At 43.4% G+C, this 15,825-nt stretch overlaps 1 protein-coding gene across 2 annotated transcripts in view; it reads right to left on the reverse strand.

Moving 5' to 3' along the window:
* puf (ubiquitinyl hydrolase 1 puf) overlaps nucleotides 1-15,825 on the reverse strand; it is a 99,389-nt gene that overhangs the window by 15,578 nt on the left and 67,986 nt on the right. Inside the window, exons 47-66 of one of the 2 annotated variants that reach the window (XM_055072257.2) lie at nucleotides 15,584-15,739; nucleotides 14,366-14,430; nucleotides 13,932-14,055; nucleotides 13,417-13,482; nucleotides 12,775-12,855; nucleotides 12,342-12,424; nucleotides 11,223-11,304; nucleotides 9,699-9,857; nucleotides 8,862-9,050; nucleotides 7,729-7,833; nucleotides 7,588-7,629; nucleotides 7,075-7,179; nucleotides 6,139-6,286; nucleotides 5,644-5,741; nucleotides 4,093-4,125; nucleotides 3,959-4,007; nucleotides 3,731-3,816; nucleotides 3,191-3,274; nucleotides 1,538-1,644; nucleotides 396-573 (exon numbers count right to left, since the gene is read on the reverse strand). In XM_055072257.2, coding sequence (XP_054928232.1) covers nucleotides 396-573; nucleotides 1,538-1,644; nucleotides 3,191-3,274; nucleotides 3,731-3,816; nucleotides 3,959-4,007; nucleotides 4,093-4,125; nucleotides 5,644-5,741; nucleotides 6,139-6,286; nucleotides 7,075-7,179; nucleotides 7,588-7,629; nucleotides 7,729-7,833; nucleotides 8,862-9,050; nucleotides 9,699-9,857; nucleotides 11,223-11,304; nucleotides 12,342-12,424; nucleotides 12,775-12,855; nucleotides 13,417-13,482; nucleotides 13,932-14,055; nucleotides 14,366-14,430; nucleotides 15,584-15,739 — 2,040 coding nt within the window. Of the gene's footprint in view, nucleotides 1-395; nucleotides 574-1,537; nucleotides 1,645-3,190; nucleotides 3,275-3,730; nucleotides 3,817-3,958; nucleotides 4,008-4,092; nucleotides 4,126-5,631; nucleotides 5,742-6,138; nucleotides 6,287-7,074; nucleotides 7,180-7,587; nucleotides 7,630-7,728; nucleotides 7,834-8,861; nucleotides 9,051-9,698; nucleotides 9,858-11,222; nucleotides 11,305-12,341; nucleotides 12,425-12,774; nucleotides 12,856-13,416; nucleotides 13,483-13,931; nucleotides 14,056-14,365; nucleotides 14,431-15,583; nucleotides 15,740-15,825 lie in introns of both variants that reach the window. The other variant, XM_050180836.3, reaches the window with a different exon arrangement.

The following is a 15,825-nucleotide window of genomic DNA, read 5'->3' on the forward strand; positions in this document are numbered from 1 at the left end:
ATCTGCTTGCCATTGCAAGATTTTCTGAGTAATAAGTGATCATTTCCGTCCAGTCAACCCTTGGTAACACGACAAGTCACAGTGACTGATTGGTTTCTGTGACACTACTGCTATCAAATGGCAAGCATGTGATCACTACTTTACAATTAACGTTCGAAAATAAGCCTGACAGTACCAACATAGTACATTCAGAACAAGCATCAAGGAAATCTCGCATACAAGGGAAATCAACGTGTTACATCACTGTTATGCCATGCTGCCTTCTTACAGGCGCACTTGTTTCAAATTCCAATTGACGTCGTTTTATCACCTTTTAGTCCTAAAGTCCATTGCTGCCGGCCTGCCCTAGCTGCCTTCTGCTCATATGTGCAGTATCTCCATGGCATGGTACTTACCGCTGTGTACAGGGTGGTGTATGGGGTGATGTTCTTGAAAGCCCATTGGACATTCTGATGTGCAGCCAACTGCCGAGCAAAGGTTCGCGACTGCTGGCAGCAGAGGCGTAGCAGGCCATAATAGGCTGGTAGCATACAACGGTTGAACACCACCACGTCTTGGTCATCATGGTCGGCCCTGTTGGACACAAACATAGACAGAATGATGGGGCTGATTCCCAGGTCTTCATTCATACTGGTAGCTATCAATGTGACAGACAAGGAACACAGAAAAGCAGAATGAGGATGGATGATATCCCAGAAAGCATCCATCCTGTCTTTTTCATTTTATGTCTCAAGCCTATTGCTGAGTTCTTTAAGCCACATGCTTTTAATGTTTACAATGTTTTGAGACTCAATAACGAGGTTTTCGCACTTTGTCTCAATTCCCCTCACAAGAAATGTGTGTGGAAAAGTCACAGTTCTGAGGCGCGAGAGGATTTTTATGCCTAATATAAAAAGTTAAGTGAAAATGAAAAATATTGGGAACCTGTTTTGTGACTCCGCATCTGAACATACCCAACTGGCTCATCCATTCGTTATTGCGCTTTCCCACTAGGCTGGTGCATCGTTCATGTACACGGGGAGCGTTCCAGATAGCAGATGTAATTATATATCAATGCCAGAAATAGGGTCCCCCAACTAGTCTTGAAAAACTGGCTGTATGCGCTCCTGCTTGCTTGCTTGCTACCTCAATGTACCATAGTAGAAATATGGATGCAGGAGTCCCAAAAACTCAAGCTCAACTCATTTCATGGTTAATGAGAGGCAGAAAAGACAATTTGAGTCACTCTTCTTTACTCCAACGAAAACAAAGAGTTCAAAATTCAATACGAGTATGATTTTTCTTTTACTATAAGAACGAGACACATCGATGGGATGACCATAGATGGGTCTTAAAAATAGGCTGTACAACAGTTGGGCTGTTGCATTCTTTTAAATGACAGCCACCTTCGACAAGGCATAAGTGAAATTAGGAAAAATAAAATTCACGTACGTTGGAAATAATTCAACACAGAGACAACTCCTGGCCTCGTTTGTGATAGGGTTCTCGCAGCTTAGCTGTCTAACACAAAAGACCAGCATCGTGCTGCAACACTTACAGGATGTAATTGAAGGCAATGTTCTTTGTAACATGAGGATTTTGAACAATGAGCTTGACGTTTTCGGGGCAGTCCACACAGGCCTGGTACCAGAAGAGCAGTAGTGTCTGAAAAGAAAAAGGAAATAAAGAGTTGACAGCAGGTTAAGCGCTCTATTACAGTCAAACAGGAAAAAAAAAAACAAAGCACATGTAAATGAGAAAATGCAACTTTCATTTTGTATGTCTTTAAAGGGACACTTATAAGAAGCCCTAAAGCAGTTCAGACTGATAAAGTATTCTTTTAAAAATCATTTTTTGTTAATTTCATGGTAAGAAGTTGTTTGCTGGAAGGTAAAACGAATGCTGAAGACCAAGCAACAGTATGTTAGTGTGACGTTACAACTTTCAAAGTATTTTTCGTTATTTTGGATGTTATGGTGCAGTGAATGTTCATCAACCTTGCCAAGTTCAGTCCTTGACTCCTCTAGCATATGATGTAGCCGATCTTCATTAATAAATGATTAGCTAGGCCCAAGCAGATGCCATCAAAATCCATAACGTCATGGCAAGCTCAAGTGGGAACTTCAAGACGGCGTCACCCTGCCCGTCTTTCGGTTGTGCGTTTTCTGGCGTATCATTGAACATAATAAAATGAACATATTTTTGGGTCAAATTTGACTCCTCTACACTGAAATTCAACTGCACAGCTGAACTTATTTTTCTGATCAGTGTCTCTTTAAACATTGTCGGCATATCTTAAAGCGAAAGCGTTAAGGGTCCTCTGTCGCAGAAAATCTGCTGTCGGCGTTGGTGGAGTTGTCCGTGAGACAAAAATAATCCCGAACCACACATCCTCAACCACGCAGGTCCTCCGTGTGGCACATAGACGTTACTGAACTAACTGACTTTCTCAAAGTAAAATGCGTCAGAAAATTCGTAAGACTTGCACACAACTTACAGACATGATAGCGTCGGACTGTAATTTGACTATACGAGAAAACACAATTCTGTTAAGCGGTTAAGCGGAAACTTTAACACAAGCCCCTTTTCCGACTGCCGTTTGAGGCTTGGCACGGCTGTGCACAACCCCTGGGATCGGCCCATGCATGAGGTCATGTTTCTACCAGAAAGCTCGGCTTCTTACATAGCATTTGCCGCCAGCGTTTCCCGATAAACATTACGGTTACATAAGCTGCAGTTGCCGGGAATGCTTTAATGCTATTAGGTTCTAGTATGTAAAGACAATACTTAAAAGCAGAAACAGAAAAGGTTTGTACAGAATCGGGTTCAGAACTCTTCCCAGCCGCATCAGTTCAGATTCTCTGCTGTTCTTAATACCGCATAGACTCGTGTAAGGGCTGCACAGCCAACTTGGCAGCCCAAAATTTTGAGAGAAAAGAATTTCCGATGGAGAAGCAATCTTGTTTGGTGCTCCGATGCCATAGGTGTGCATCAACTAATCTTCGTGCACTGCATACTTCTGTGCTACTAGATGGTGAAAGCTGTACGTTGATCTATGGTGCACCCAGCAATCTGGGGTGTGTACAAGTCAAAAGTCACGGTTCCGCGTAATAACCACACCTAGACTAAAGTGTGAAAAAAAAAAAAGTGTGGCCCTCACACGAGTCCATACGGTAATAAGGTCAAACAACAGTTTTATAAATTTTATCACCTGCTTATTATGATGAACAGGAATGGCTGGCTCTGACAGGCCTGGCTGGAATAGGCTCCAGAGGTCAAGAAAAAAAGGGCTAAACTGAAATTGAGAGCAAGAACACAAAAACAAAGGTCAATCCGTGAACACCATTCACTTTCAAGAACAAATATTGTCTCGGGGCTGGCCACCTGCAGCAACTGGCAAGTCAGCAATGTTGGAAGATAAACTATAGTCATGCCTCATTATGACCTTAATTAACATAGACAACTTGTGTATAATGGGAAGCTATGACAGGGGCATCATTTATCTAGTGGGAACCTCCTTAACATAAAAATCTTACTGTTAGGACAATAGAAAGGGTGAAAGGGACAAGGCTCCTGGGGAGTCCTTGCAAGAAATTGAGGCTTCCCTATTAACGAGGCAAGGGACTGTACGCAAGAACATTGTGCAGGTGACCTGGAGATGACCCTCTTCCAACGTTTGCACCAAAAATAACAAACACCTCATGGAACGAGTTCCTGTCAAAATAGCATGCTTACAATGCCACAAACTTACCATTAATTTCTCTTGCTTTCCTACAAGACAATAGGTGAGTACTGCAAAGTAGTACATCAACTTGGCAGTGCCATGAACAGCGGGATCTGAAATGGAGTCACAAGCCGGCATGAACAAAAAGAAACAAGACGTAAGCAACATTTACGGGACAGTATGCATGTTACATCTTCACCCCTTTACGGCATGCAACAGAAGATGGCAGAAATGTTTCCATGCCACATGACTTACCAACATACACTTTTGCTTTTTTGAGCAATCGCAATAGGAACTGGTACACCTGCATTGTAGCAAAAAAATGTTTATTACAATTTTGGAGTGATTTACTAGTTTCATTAAACTTTCATTGGCAGTGCCCAACTTACCTGATGCATCACAGAGAGAGCTTCTGGGCTCATCTGAAACAGAAAGGCTTGCAGTTAGAACCAACAAAGAAATTATAACTGGTCTTTGGAAGCTGTTACAAATTTGAATGTAAGGTTCAACATGAGCACCCTGTCTGCAAGCAGCCTCAAGACAAGGCACTAGCTACATAACAGATGGAATGAAAGGTCAGTTGACCTCAGCTAGTTATTGCCATTATTAGACAGTAATAGTCATGGCAACTGCTGCCGTCAAAGACCAGTCATGTACACTGTATAGTGGCGGGCAACTGCTGTAGTACGGCAAAATGAGATTGTCACCAATTAGCCGAATTTGCTATACTGATTCGTTGGTTGGCCTCAGTTGGTGACCGCTACGGTAATTTCCGCTGTCAAGAACCAGCCCTGCAGCATGAATTGGTGTGGGCAACTGCTGCGTGGCCAAAAAGCTACTGGTTGCAATGGATCATTACTAACTAGCCCAAGTTGTCATCCCACAAAATGTTGGTTGATCTCAGTAATTCACACTAGTAACTGGTACAGTAAAACCTCATTATCTCAGATTTCATGGGACTGTCAAAAATGTCCAAATTAACCGAATGTTGAATTACCAAATATATCAACAAAACAACACACAAATGCATACTAGACCAAGCCGCCTCTACTTGATAAATAAATCCACAACCCCTGCTTCTATTCCGCACAAAAACAGCACGGAAACTGCCATTCTCATCATCTGGAGACTGAAAAGCACTCGCAGCGGCAAGGGCCTCACGACTTCCTTCGCAGTACGGCCGTGGCACGAGACTGGCATTATCATCCAACTAGGTGTGCTCGACGTACTTTTCCCTACCGCGCACACAATCCCAGCAATTTTTTTGCCACCGAGCCGGTAGGCAACAGATCGTCCGTGGTAGAGTCGCGCTTTATTCTCGACTCGTTTTCCTATGTTTGTGACATCATGCGCACCTCGCACCGAGTTAAAACTACTGCTTGCTGCAACTGCTGCTCAGAGATTCATTGCCATTATCAGTGTGATCGGATGGCAACCATGCATTTCCGAAGGCACGGCCAACGCGAGTCGTGCGCGGCGGTAAACACAACGTAAAAGCATTCACACCGATGACTGTGGCAATGCAGACTGCGCCGCTCAGTTTTCACTCGATGCCAGCACCACTTTTGCTCCTTTGAGTCGCACATGTTGTGACGCTTGGCGCATTCCGGGGGTCGTCCAAGTGAACTGGTGCATGGCCAAATATGTCCAGAGTAACGCAAGTTTGATGCCATTAAATAATGCATTCACTAGCAGGGACCAAGGGGCGAGTCCAAATTATCAAAATTTCTTAACTAATGAGGGTTGAATTAATGAGGTTTTACTGGAATTGACGCAGCAACTGCCACCATGAAGAAATAGCCATGCACAGTGAATAAACAAAGGCGGGCAACTGCTTTGCAGCCAAACGAGATCACCATGACGTCAACAGCAGGCTCAATAAAACACGTCGTAACAAAATGCATATATGTGTCAAAGCACAGACTCACAAAGGTACATACAGGTAGCTCTTTATGTGGAGCCAACCCATTCCTCCCCGAACGGAAGGCCTGTCGGAATTGGGAACTTGGCACTAGGGAAACCAGCAACAAGGCTGCCACTGCAAAATAGATAGAAACATGTAAATTAATAACAGCTAGGTGTTTCTTTTTTTGGACTTTATGCAAGAGACAGAGATTCACAATTATATGTAACGCTTCCTTTTGATGCTGTAAAGCAAACTTAAAAAAAGAAAGAAGAAAGAAAAGAATTTTTGTCCACCAGATGACCCCACAGTGTTGGCGACGTGGAATGCTCCAATACTAAAGGCCTCCTTGAGGAGATGCGTGAAGTGGGGCCGTAGCTGTTTTGTGTGCAGCAACATAAATGGACAACAGGCTATATAGCAAATCAGTCTTGTGTAATGGTGCCTGACCAACAGGTGGTCGTCGCCGAAGCAAACGACAGAAGCGCACAGCCACAGCTTTCAGAAGAGAGGAGGCCCCCCACGAACTCACCATTGCGCACCCTCTGCAGGGCATGGGCGATAAGAAACTTCTCCACCCAGACGTCCATGCTCTGGAGGACCCACGAGTGTGCCAGCTTGTTCCGAGGCACTTGCATTGTCAACCACTCGAGGCACTGCAGGGGGCAGTACTCGGACGCCTGAAACCAGGGGAGACAGGAGGGGAAGGGATTGGACTCGGTCGAGCAACTGAAGGCTCGGGGTAGTAGCAGACTTTGAAGTCCTAGAGGCTACTTTAAGGAAATTCCAAACACAAATCACTATGAAGCAAGTGCCAAGTAGCAAGGGGTTCTTTTCTCTTGTTTTACACATTCTTCCTAACTAACTGTCAGGTAGATATAACTTCAGTGCTGACTCTTGACTTCGAATACAGGGACTAATCATAGCCTGTAGTAATAATTGAAACGGTAATTTAAGCTTTTCAGCCCGCATATACCTTGATTTAGTTAACCATGCATTCAATGCCTTTTTGCTAAGCTATACTTCCAATAAGATCAGAAAATTTTGACAGTTCCTTGACGTTACATTTGTAAAGGTCACCTACTGTAAACATGTAGGTCATTTACAAGCTTTGGCAATTATTGTCTGCCACAACTAAGATAAAAAATAATAGTAAAATAAAGAAAAGGAGAGTAGATACTAAGAACAGGTCTTGCCCACTTTTTATACTTTTCAAATCAAGACCAACCACATGTGAGAGGTGTTTTTCATACAAGCAGCTGCTCTGCCCTGACAAGCCTGAGTCTGTCTTCTCCCAAACAAATGAAAAGTTGCATAAAGTGATGAAGTGCAACGCATTCGTTTGCAGAGCAGGCGGAGAAGTCCGTTCAGACGGCGCACATTTGATGCACGCCAGGCTAAGCCTTTGCATCAGGCATAAATGAAAGTTGCTGCAGACAGTTTGTGAGAGGCTGACGGGTTCCCTTACCTCCCAGACACGCTGTAGGACAAGCGAAGTGAAAGGCGGCATGCCTGGAGGCCCTCCAGCAAATTCCACCAGCATTGACAGCAGCTTGAAGAAAGGTCCACTAGCCTGTCACAAGCCGCATCACGACGAGTGTCAGAACACAGCACAATAGACATCCCGCAGATGTCACAACGCCAACAACAGTGGTGGCAATGTAATGCTAGAAATTTGACGTTAACAGCAATGTCTATTCACAGGGTTGATCAAAACCAAGGCGACATTAGAAAACCAATAAAACATTTGCAAGCTGACACGCTTTGCCAATCACATCATTAAATTCCTGTCTCAATATACACCAGTGTGTACTGGAAAAATTCACCGCCTACATTTCCTGGGAACTAAGTTCTTTTCCTTGTGGCCTCTTGGAGATTGTATCACAGCGATTGTACCGTATTTAGGCAGCCAAACACAAAATTGATTGAATATTTAAAAGACGAAAGTAAAGACTCGTATGAAAAATACTCAATCACTTACCTCAGGCTGCTTAGTGACAGCCGAGAAGATCATGTTGACAATCTGGTCAGACAAAAAAGAAAAGCAAATGGAATAACTGGTAAGCACAGGGCACGCACAACAACTACGAAAAGAGGAAGGCTGTTAAAAATGAAATCTCACATGAGGTGCAAGGGACTCGTTCCAGCGACAAAGGCTCAGGATCAAGTTGCAAGTCTGGCGCAGGCAGATGTTGTCCCGGATTTGGTGGTACAGAAATGGAAAGCCCTGCAGTCGCAAAGTGTTTTGAGTTCACTTGCTGAACTGATAGAAAATATGTGCTCCGGAGCATCCACGCTAAGCAAAAAATAAATCAAGGCTTGTGAAAATTTTCAGTATGCGCAAACCACGGTGCCTAGCTTTAGGGCTTTTCGAATGTTCGATTTGTTTGAAACAATACAGGTTCGGGATTGTTGTAATTCCATATTAGCTTCTAGCACACAAGAAGCATAAGGACAGCACAATAGCTGCAGACAAAGCATTATGTTTTCATTTGTTTGTTTGGCCTCAATACACAGTGTCATTCGTCTCACTGGCCTCAATAGATTATGTGCAAAATTCTACAAGTGGGCTTCTCACCATCTCATCTAATCTAGTCAATATGACAGACCACAAACTAGAATACTCCATAAGACGTCAGCAGGGTGAGCTGGTGCAACCATGCCCCCACAGAAAAGTTGTCCCTACCACAGAAAAACTATTAGGCACAGAAAAAAGCTTTATAAGAAGCAAAGCAGAGATTGTGGCCTGATAAGCTTTTGCCTTCTTTCGTAAAGAGACAGAACGAGCTGGCTGAATGCACAGCCTGTTTTATCTGCAAACTTAATAACGTCAAAGATTCAGCAAGTTACTCCTAGATGATTTCTTCTCAGTTCTTTAGTTGCGTCTTCGTTCAAGAAGTCGCATTGTCATGCAGGAGTTTTCGGAGCACACAATTCATGAAGAAGCTAAATTTCCTCTTGACTTCCCTATACGGCCTAAAATTTACATAAACAACATAGTTACTATAGGAGGAAGCATCCAGTGCACCTTTCAATTCAAGGGCAGCTGCACTGGCTACAAGAAAGTTTAGTTTTTATTGTGATAGCAATTATACAGACACTTCAGCTTCCCCCATGCTGTTGGTTGGCAATGATCACGTCCTGGCTTAGGGTGGCAAAAGGCAGAGAACGAAAACAATGATAGCGTTCACACCATGCAAGAACAGGAAGAGGCAAGAAATAAAGAAAGTGTAGCCAAGCATGCGTGTCCCGTACCTTTCCTCCTGTGAGGGCGTTGTAGTCCGACTGGGAGAGCTGCAGCCGGTGGTCCTCGGCGCGCGACTTCTCCACCAGCAGGAGCACCAGGCTCACCATCTTGTCCAGCGAGGCCGGCCGGCACTTGGACACGGGTGCACCTCCTTCCTCTTCCTCTTCCTCGTCCTCTTCCTCAGACACCATCTCAACCTAGGTGGCCGATGGCAGTGCACACGTCTCAGGCAGGCATCAAAAATGAAAGCTTTGAAAAGGCGTGATGCCCGTTTAAGTTAAAGGAAAGCGCAAGGGTCAAAACTGATTGCAAACTTTGTTAAACGGTGCGGGACTCTCAGATTCTTTGTAAATTGTTGTGGCTACGAACACAGATATGGCACAGAGCTTGCTGTTAATCTGCATGACCCTGCTTGTGTTTGGTATTTAGCAATGGGGTAGATATTCGTCTCTGCCAAGATGTGCCATAAGTCATGCAACCAACTAGCCAAGCATTTTTTTTTTAATTCAGCAGTCTGTTCTGCAACGTGACACTACTGGTACACCTTACACATACACACACACACAGCTGGTTCCCTTCAATAAAGCTATGGCATCAGACAAGTAGGATGTCCAGTAGCAGCCAGCAACTACCATCGGGCAACTACCATCAACGGTACTCCAGTGGAGCTGCACTATTTACAGGCAGTGGTTCCTAGATGAATGCCGGCCAGAAAAACACCACGAGAGGAGCAAAAGGTCTGCTGCCTCAACTACTGCTATTGCTAGGTGCAAGTATGCAAGAGAAGTTCCGGGCAAAAGCAAGTGCAATGCAGGCCAACGTGTGCCCTCTCCAGTGCTACTCACATAGTCCAGCTTGTGGCCCAGGTAGAAGGAGACGATGGTGGTGATGGCCTCGATGGAGAGCAGGAACTGGCACTCCTCCTCGCCCATCTTGGCAAACTCCAGCAGGAAGGCAAAGTACTCGGTCAGGTGCCGCAGGTGTTGCTTGGCACCGTGCTCGATCTGTTGACAAGAGCAGCAGGAGGGAGTACGGGGCAGAATGAGATTCAAATGAAGGTTCAGGAACTGCAGCACAAACTCAAACTCACGAACTTTAGACAAGCGTGTTCCATACCATGTGCACACCAAATCTAAGTCAGCTTCAATTGTATGCCAAGACTAGAAAATGAACAGTTGGCATTTTAGACCTACTGTAACGCATTATGAGATAAAAGTTTATTAATAAACATGGGGTACAGTGCCCTGGACAGGCCGGCTGACGTTTTCATAGATAGACCTATATTTTTCACAAACGTTGGCCACGCTATATGAAGCACTTTACCCCTGTTTCCCAACTCAGTGTGTTTCCATCTGTTGCCCCCATCTTCACTTCGGATTTTCATAACACATTATGGTACCTTGGTGAAAGGCACTCATTTAAAAAGAAGATAAATACAATTTCTTCATTTTTCAAGTAAACTGATAAGTGGTCACCCATTGCCTTTGATCAAGTAGGTCCGCTCGCAAATTTATGCAAGGCAAAAGTTTTTTCATCAGAATCAAATGGCAACCAGCACATTCACGTCAATGAAAGGAAAGTCAATTTCTTACTTGATAGTACAAAACAAAAACATTTTTGTGCTTTCATCACTGCTATGGCAATTCTAAAATTTTCCTGGTGTGGGCCCCAAATAACTTGCCATTCCTTCAAAGTTTTCACGTGCTAACACTGAAAGGGTCTATACTTGTCTGGCTGTTGGCGTGCACCCCTGTGCATGCCCGAGATAATTTGTGAATGTGAAATATCCATAGAGTGGTTTCACCATCTGCTTGGAAGTTAGTTAAACTAAAATGTTATGGTGGGTTTTGTTTTTATGTGACAGATGACGCGCCAAAGCTTACGGACTGTCAATGTTGCTTGTCAATTGATTGTCAATTTCTGACATGGTGAACCAGCACAAAAAGCACACACATCTTTTTTAACTATGCAAAAATTCAAGAACTTCTTATGAATTCTGATTCAGAGAACTTCGATACCGACTACGAGGAGTCTCCAATGGTCAATGAAAGCGATAAAGAGGCCATGTTGCTTTTATAACACTAATTATCCTAATTAAAATGACTACTTGCATACTTCTTGTTCTTAAAATGGTACATTAAAGAATTCACAGAATGTTCAGCAACAATCGCCAATAAATAGCACTTGAATTTAAGGCCTGTGTTACCCGGCCAGAAATCGAGTTTGTAGCACTTCGGAAAAAACACCCAGCATCCAAAGGGCTAAGAGACATCCCTATAAGCCAGTGACACATTAAAAGAGACACATCTGAGGAGAGAAGTGTGGCCACACGTGTTAAAAGCTGTTGCAGATGTGACTACACAACTCACCAGTGCCAGCAGCTTTCGCACAAAGCGAGTGACGCAGGAGTACTGGCCGATCTGGCTGATGTCCACGTCTGACGAGTCGTCGCTGCGAAAGAACGCCATAAAAGAACACAGGAAAAGTAAATTGATGCCATGTCTTTCAAATCGCTGTCGGGTATGTCAAACCACCTTTTTGATAGTGTCATGCACACAATTTAAACAGTGACAGTGAGTATTTGGCACCCCAGCCACGTGGGTAAATTTAGTGTCACTGAAGTGACTGCTCTTTACCTAAAGTTTGCACTCCACGAACTGGCAAACATGAGCATTTAACGTCATTAGTGTCAGCTGGCATTCAACTGTAAAGTCCCAAGTTTGCTGCTTCTTGGGAATACTTGAAGCCATCAGATGCAAACAATATTTTCCAATAATCTGGATGTGCTTTAGGATCCAATGTGCACTGTCTACCAAAGACTACCCCAGAACAAATACAAGAACAGCAAAAGGAGCACAAAATACAAATTAAGAAGGTTAAATTTCAAGGTTGTTTATTTTTTCTTCAACAGGAAGCTCCTATGTATTTTACCTGACAAGTGACAGACAGCATTTGCACGCATTCAGCGTGTTCTGGCATTATGTACATCTGGCATGTTGGGTTAATGCATTGGATTCACACCTGGCTCGAGTCTTGTTTTGACTTTGTGCGGATAAGTGCTACTCGATTATTTAAACGAGACTTGAAAGTTACAGGTGTTATCGTAAACTTATGTCAATTGAAGTACTTCTAGAATGTTTTGCACGCACACTGCAACTTCTTTCTGGCCTTTGTTCTTCTACATTTCTGCAGTGCATTATCGGAGGAACCCAACATTATTTGATGTATTAAATGTTTCCTACAAATGGCATTAATTTTTTGCTGTGTAGCACTGCAGGAAACCAACGTCATTTGACGTGTCGAATGTCATTAACTACAAGTTACATTAAGACGTATGACGGGCACTGGTAGACAGTTTGTGCCTTTCTGAACATATGCACACACACACGATTCTCTTCCCCCCTTGTCATACAAAGACACTGCTGCAGCGCAAAAAAACAAAAACAAGAAAACCCCCCAAAAATGTCGCCAAGATCGAGCGGTCTCACCTGTCAGGGTATGGTTGGAGGTAGAGTGAGGAGTGCCCAGGCTGCAGCTGATTGATCACGTGGATACAAAGCCGCTGAAATAGCTGAAATTAAATGAAGATCTGAGGAGAATGTTCGACCAAGCGACACATCAAGCGAAAACATTTAACTGAATTAGGCACAGACCAGCGAGCCCCACTAATGTTTTTGTAACAACATCAAGTGCCAAGATAAGATGGCATAACATTAAATGAGAGCTGAGGCCTAGCAGGACTTCAATGTCACTTAAAGGAGCAGAAAAAAATAATGTTTAAAAGCTTAAAAAGAAAAAAAAAGCAGATGTGAAATTTCAAATTTATGAACAGTTACTAACACATTACTGGTTTATGACTAAAAGTATCCTTCTAGCAGCTTCATAATTTCAAGCCACCGCTCCAAGAAAGGGGTACCCTACCTGCCTCACCACCTGGTTGGGACACTTGATCAGAATTTGCACGGGCCAGCATTCATCCTCGGCCATGTGATCCAAGAACCACTGAAAAGTGAATGGCAAATCACAGGGGCTCAGAGGTAGGCCACAAACTGTCTTGGCTGATATTAAATACTGCCACTATCCGCATGATCATTCATTTGCAGGGTTAGCAGTATAGTGATTCAGGCGCAATACTGTTTTAAGAGACCAATGGCAAAAAAGCTGAACCAGCCAAGACGAATGAATGACGCAAGGCACACAACAGGATAAGAATGGAGACATACGGTAGAACCCCGTTCATATGTTTTTCAAGAGACCGTGAAAAATAAATAAACAAGAAAAGTGAAAAATCACTAGGAAAACAGAACCATGAGGAAAGACGCAAATCACCACAGTAATGTCAGAAACAGCTCTGGATGGCTGACAGTAGAGTTTTTAGACGTCTCGGCACTCGTACTGTGATAGAGAATGGCACATACACGCATGTACAATTAAGGGACATGGACAATGTACTGTGACAGTGACCCCTTTCAACTCTTGATATGCTTCACCGCATCTTGTGGAAAGTGTCGCTTAAAAAATTTCAACAAGCAGTTAGGACAAATAGGTTGTGGTGACATTTACCTCGCATGCAGCCTTGCTTGCATTGAACTGCTTCGTCAGAAGTTCAATCCACTGTGCCATGGTAGGCTGCACGAAAACAACAGGTACGACAATTCACTCACAATGAGCAGTTCAACCGGCTCATAACTTGTATGTCAATTTGTTCCAGGGATTTTAGTGAACTAAGTGCAATGCTGAAGCTTCCAGGAGAGAACCAAGCCTGTGGTCCCTGTGAACCCATGACGAAACTTCCATACAGCTACCAGCTTCCAGACGCAGTGGAAGCTCGTCCACCCTAACATCCTATACGTAATTATATCATGACAGAAAAAAAAAAATAATAATAATAATAAATAGAAAAGCTGCTATGCTGCAGTAATTTTCCCTTCTAAAAGCCTGTTCTGTCTGGTTTAGAACTGCTCGTGTCACAATCATCTAGTTAACCTTTAAGGCTATTGTTGTGATAGTCACAGGCTGCCAGAACTGATTATTGGGCTAGCCCCCACACACAAGACAGCGCATGAAAGAGAACTTGCCTTTTCCTTGGCGTGAATCAGGGTCTCGAGCACAAACGATGTTCCCAGCTGCGCGGCCAACAGCGTAGCTTCTTCACCACATGACAGCGTTTGAGGTATGGAGCCGCACATTTGGTACAGAAAGCTAAAGGAAACAGAAGACAGCAGTCAGCAAAAACATAGCCTTCGAGATCGGTTTCCTTTACTCGAAGGGAGTTGTTGCTGGGGTGTCGATTTGGACGCCACCTAATCAACATTACGCACAACAGCATGCATGCTCAAGAAATGACCACAGAAAGGCAGCATTCTCACAGTGAGAAGTGCTTGGATGGCTGCTGCCTCTGGCTTGGCTGCAACTAGGCTAATCTAGTTCTTTATTTAATTTCTTTAAATGATTCTATAACCTAAGTGTAAGTTGACTGCCCTGTAGTGCATATGTTGAGAAGTACACTCACTTGAAGTAAGTGTGGTCAAATATGCTCTTGTCCTGCAAGAACTGCATGTTGTCTTGCCAGATCCACTGAAAAAAAGAAAAAAAGAGAAAAGAGAGAAAGACAGATTTAGACACCTTTGGCATCTGTGCAATTTTATTGTGTAAAGCAGTTAACTGGGTATAACTGCTTCTGCTTGTAGCACTCCACCACAAGTGAAACACACCTGCGTTCCACCACTCCGCTTCACTTGATCTTGAGTCAGCCCATTATGGGCAATAAATAATGAGCACGCTAACCTACCACATAACCTCGAAATTCTGCAGATCTCATCTTTAGTTCTTTGACGCTATGCCAAATCCTATCTCATATCTCTCTCAGCCTGCCCATGGTAACAACTTAAAGTGTGCACACTTCTGGCTGCTACACTACGGTTTGACATTTGGGACAACTAAACTTCCATTTCCTAGGGCATTCCTGGTATGACCAGCTCAAACCACCATCACTGTTCAAGTTGATCTGCAATTTTCATAAAGGTACTCAGTGAAAAAAATGTGGGAAACGAGGTGAATCTGGAGCAGTTAAGAGACAGTTTCTTTTTGGCAAGTGCACTTTTAAAGGAGTACCAACATAATATTTACGACTTTCCTCTTCTTTTTTTTTTTTTTAATGAAGGTCCTGGACCATTAAACTCCAGAAAAAATAATGGCAAGCTTCAGAGCGCCTTCAATAATTTACTCTGATTGCTTTTCTACAAACCAGTTTTGGTCTTGTTTAACGGCAGCAGGGCACTACAATGTCTTGGCAGTCGGAGCCAGCTTGCTTGTTGTTGTTAAACTACTATACTGGCCCAAGTAATGAGTAGCAGCATATCAGATGAATGATTGAGCTGGAGCTCAATGTGATAATGAGACAATGTCCTGCTCTCACACGACCAACTTTTATGCCATTGCACATACACATCCTGATAAACGAAACCAAAACTGGCCACAGAAAAGCAGTCACGGCTTTGTATTAGAAAAAAAAGCAGAGAGAGACATTATCGTTGATATCACAAAGTTTCTGAGACATTAGACTATAGCTAGAGCAATTGTGCTAATGCAACTAGGAAGTTACTGTAACACACCACTGCGGTGAAAGCCCTACAGGTATACAAAGAGAGAATGGTCTCTAGACAAGATGTTCAGAGCAGCAAGCGAGCTCACAAAAAGAAGTTTGTTTAATGCTGCTGAAGGTGCTCACCTCTGCCAGTTCAGACGGCAGTCTCAACGTCATCTCCGGCTTTGCTTCCAGAGATGTTTCGGCAGGCTTTTCGGATGCAGTCTGTGCGGCGGATTTTTTACTGTCTGGCTTTTCCGATGAACACCGTTCGTAGAACAGCATGTAGGCGCTGTTGGTCTGCAATTTAAAACAATGCCTTGTCAAATGCAGTCCCTTAAAGTTTTTTTTTATATATACAACGAAAACAAACAACAGAATAATGA

The sequence above is a fragment of the Dermacentor andersoni genome, chromosome 7 (genome assembly GCF_023375885.2).
Source record: "Dermacentor andersoni chromosome 7, qqDerAnde1_hic_scaffold, whole genome shotgun sequence".
NCBI lineage: Eukaryota > Metazoa > Arthropoda > Arachnida > Ixodida > Ixodidae > Dermacentor > Dermacentor andersoni.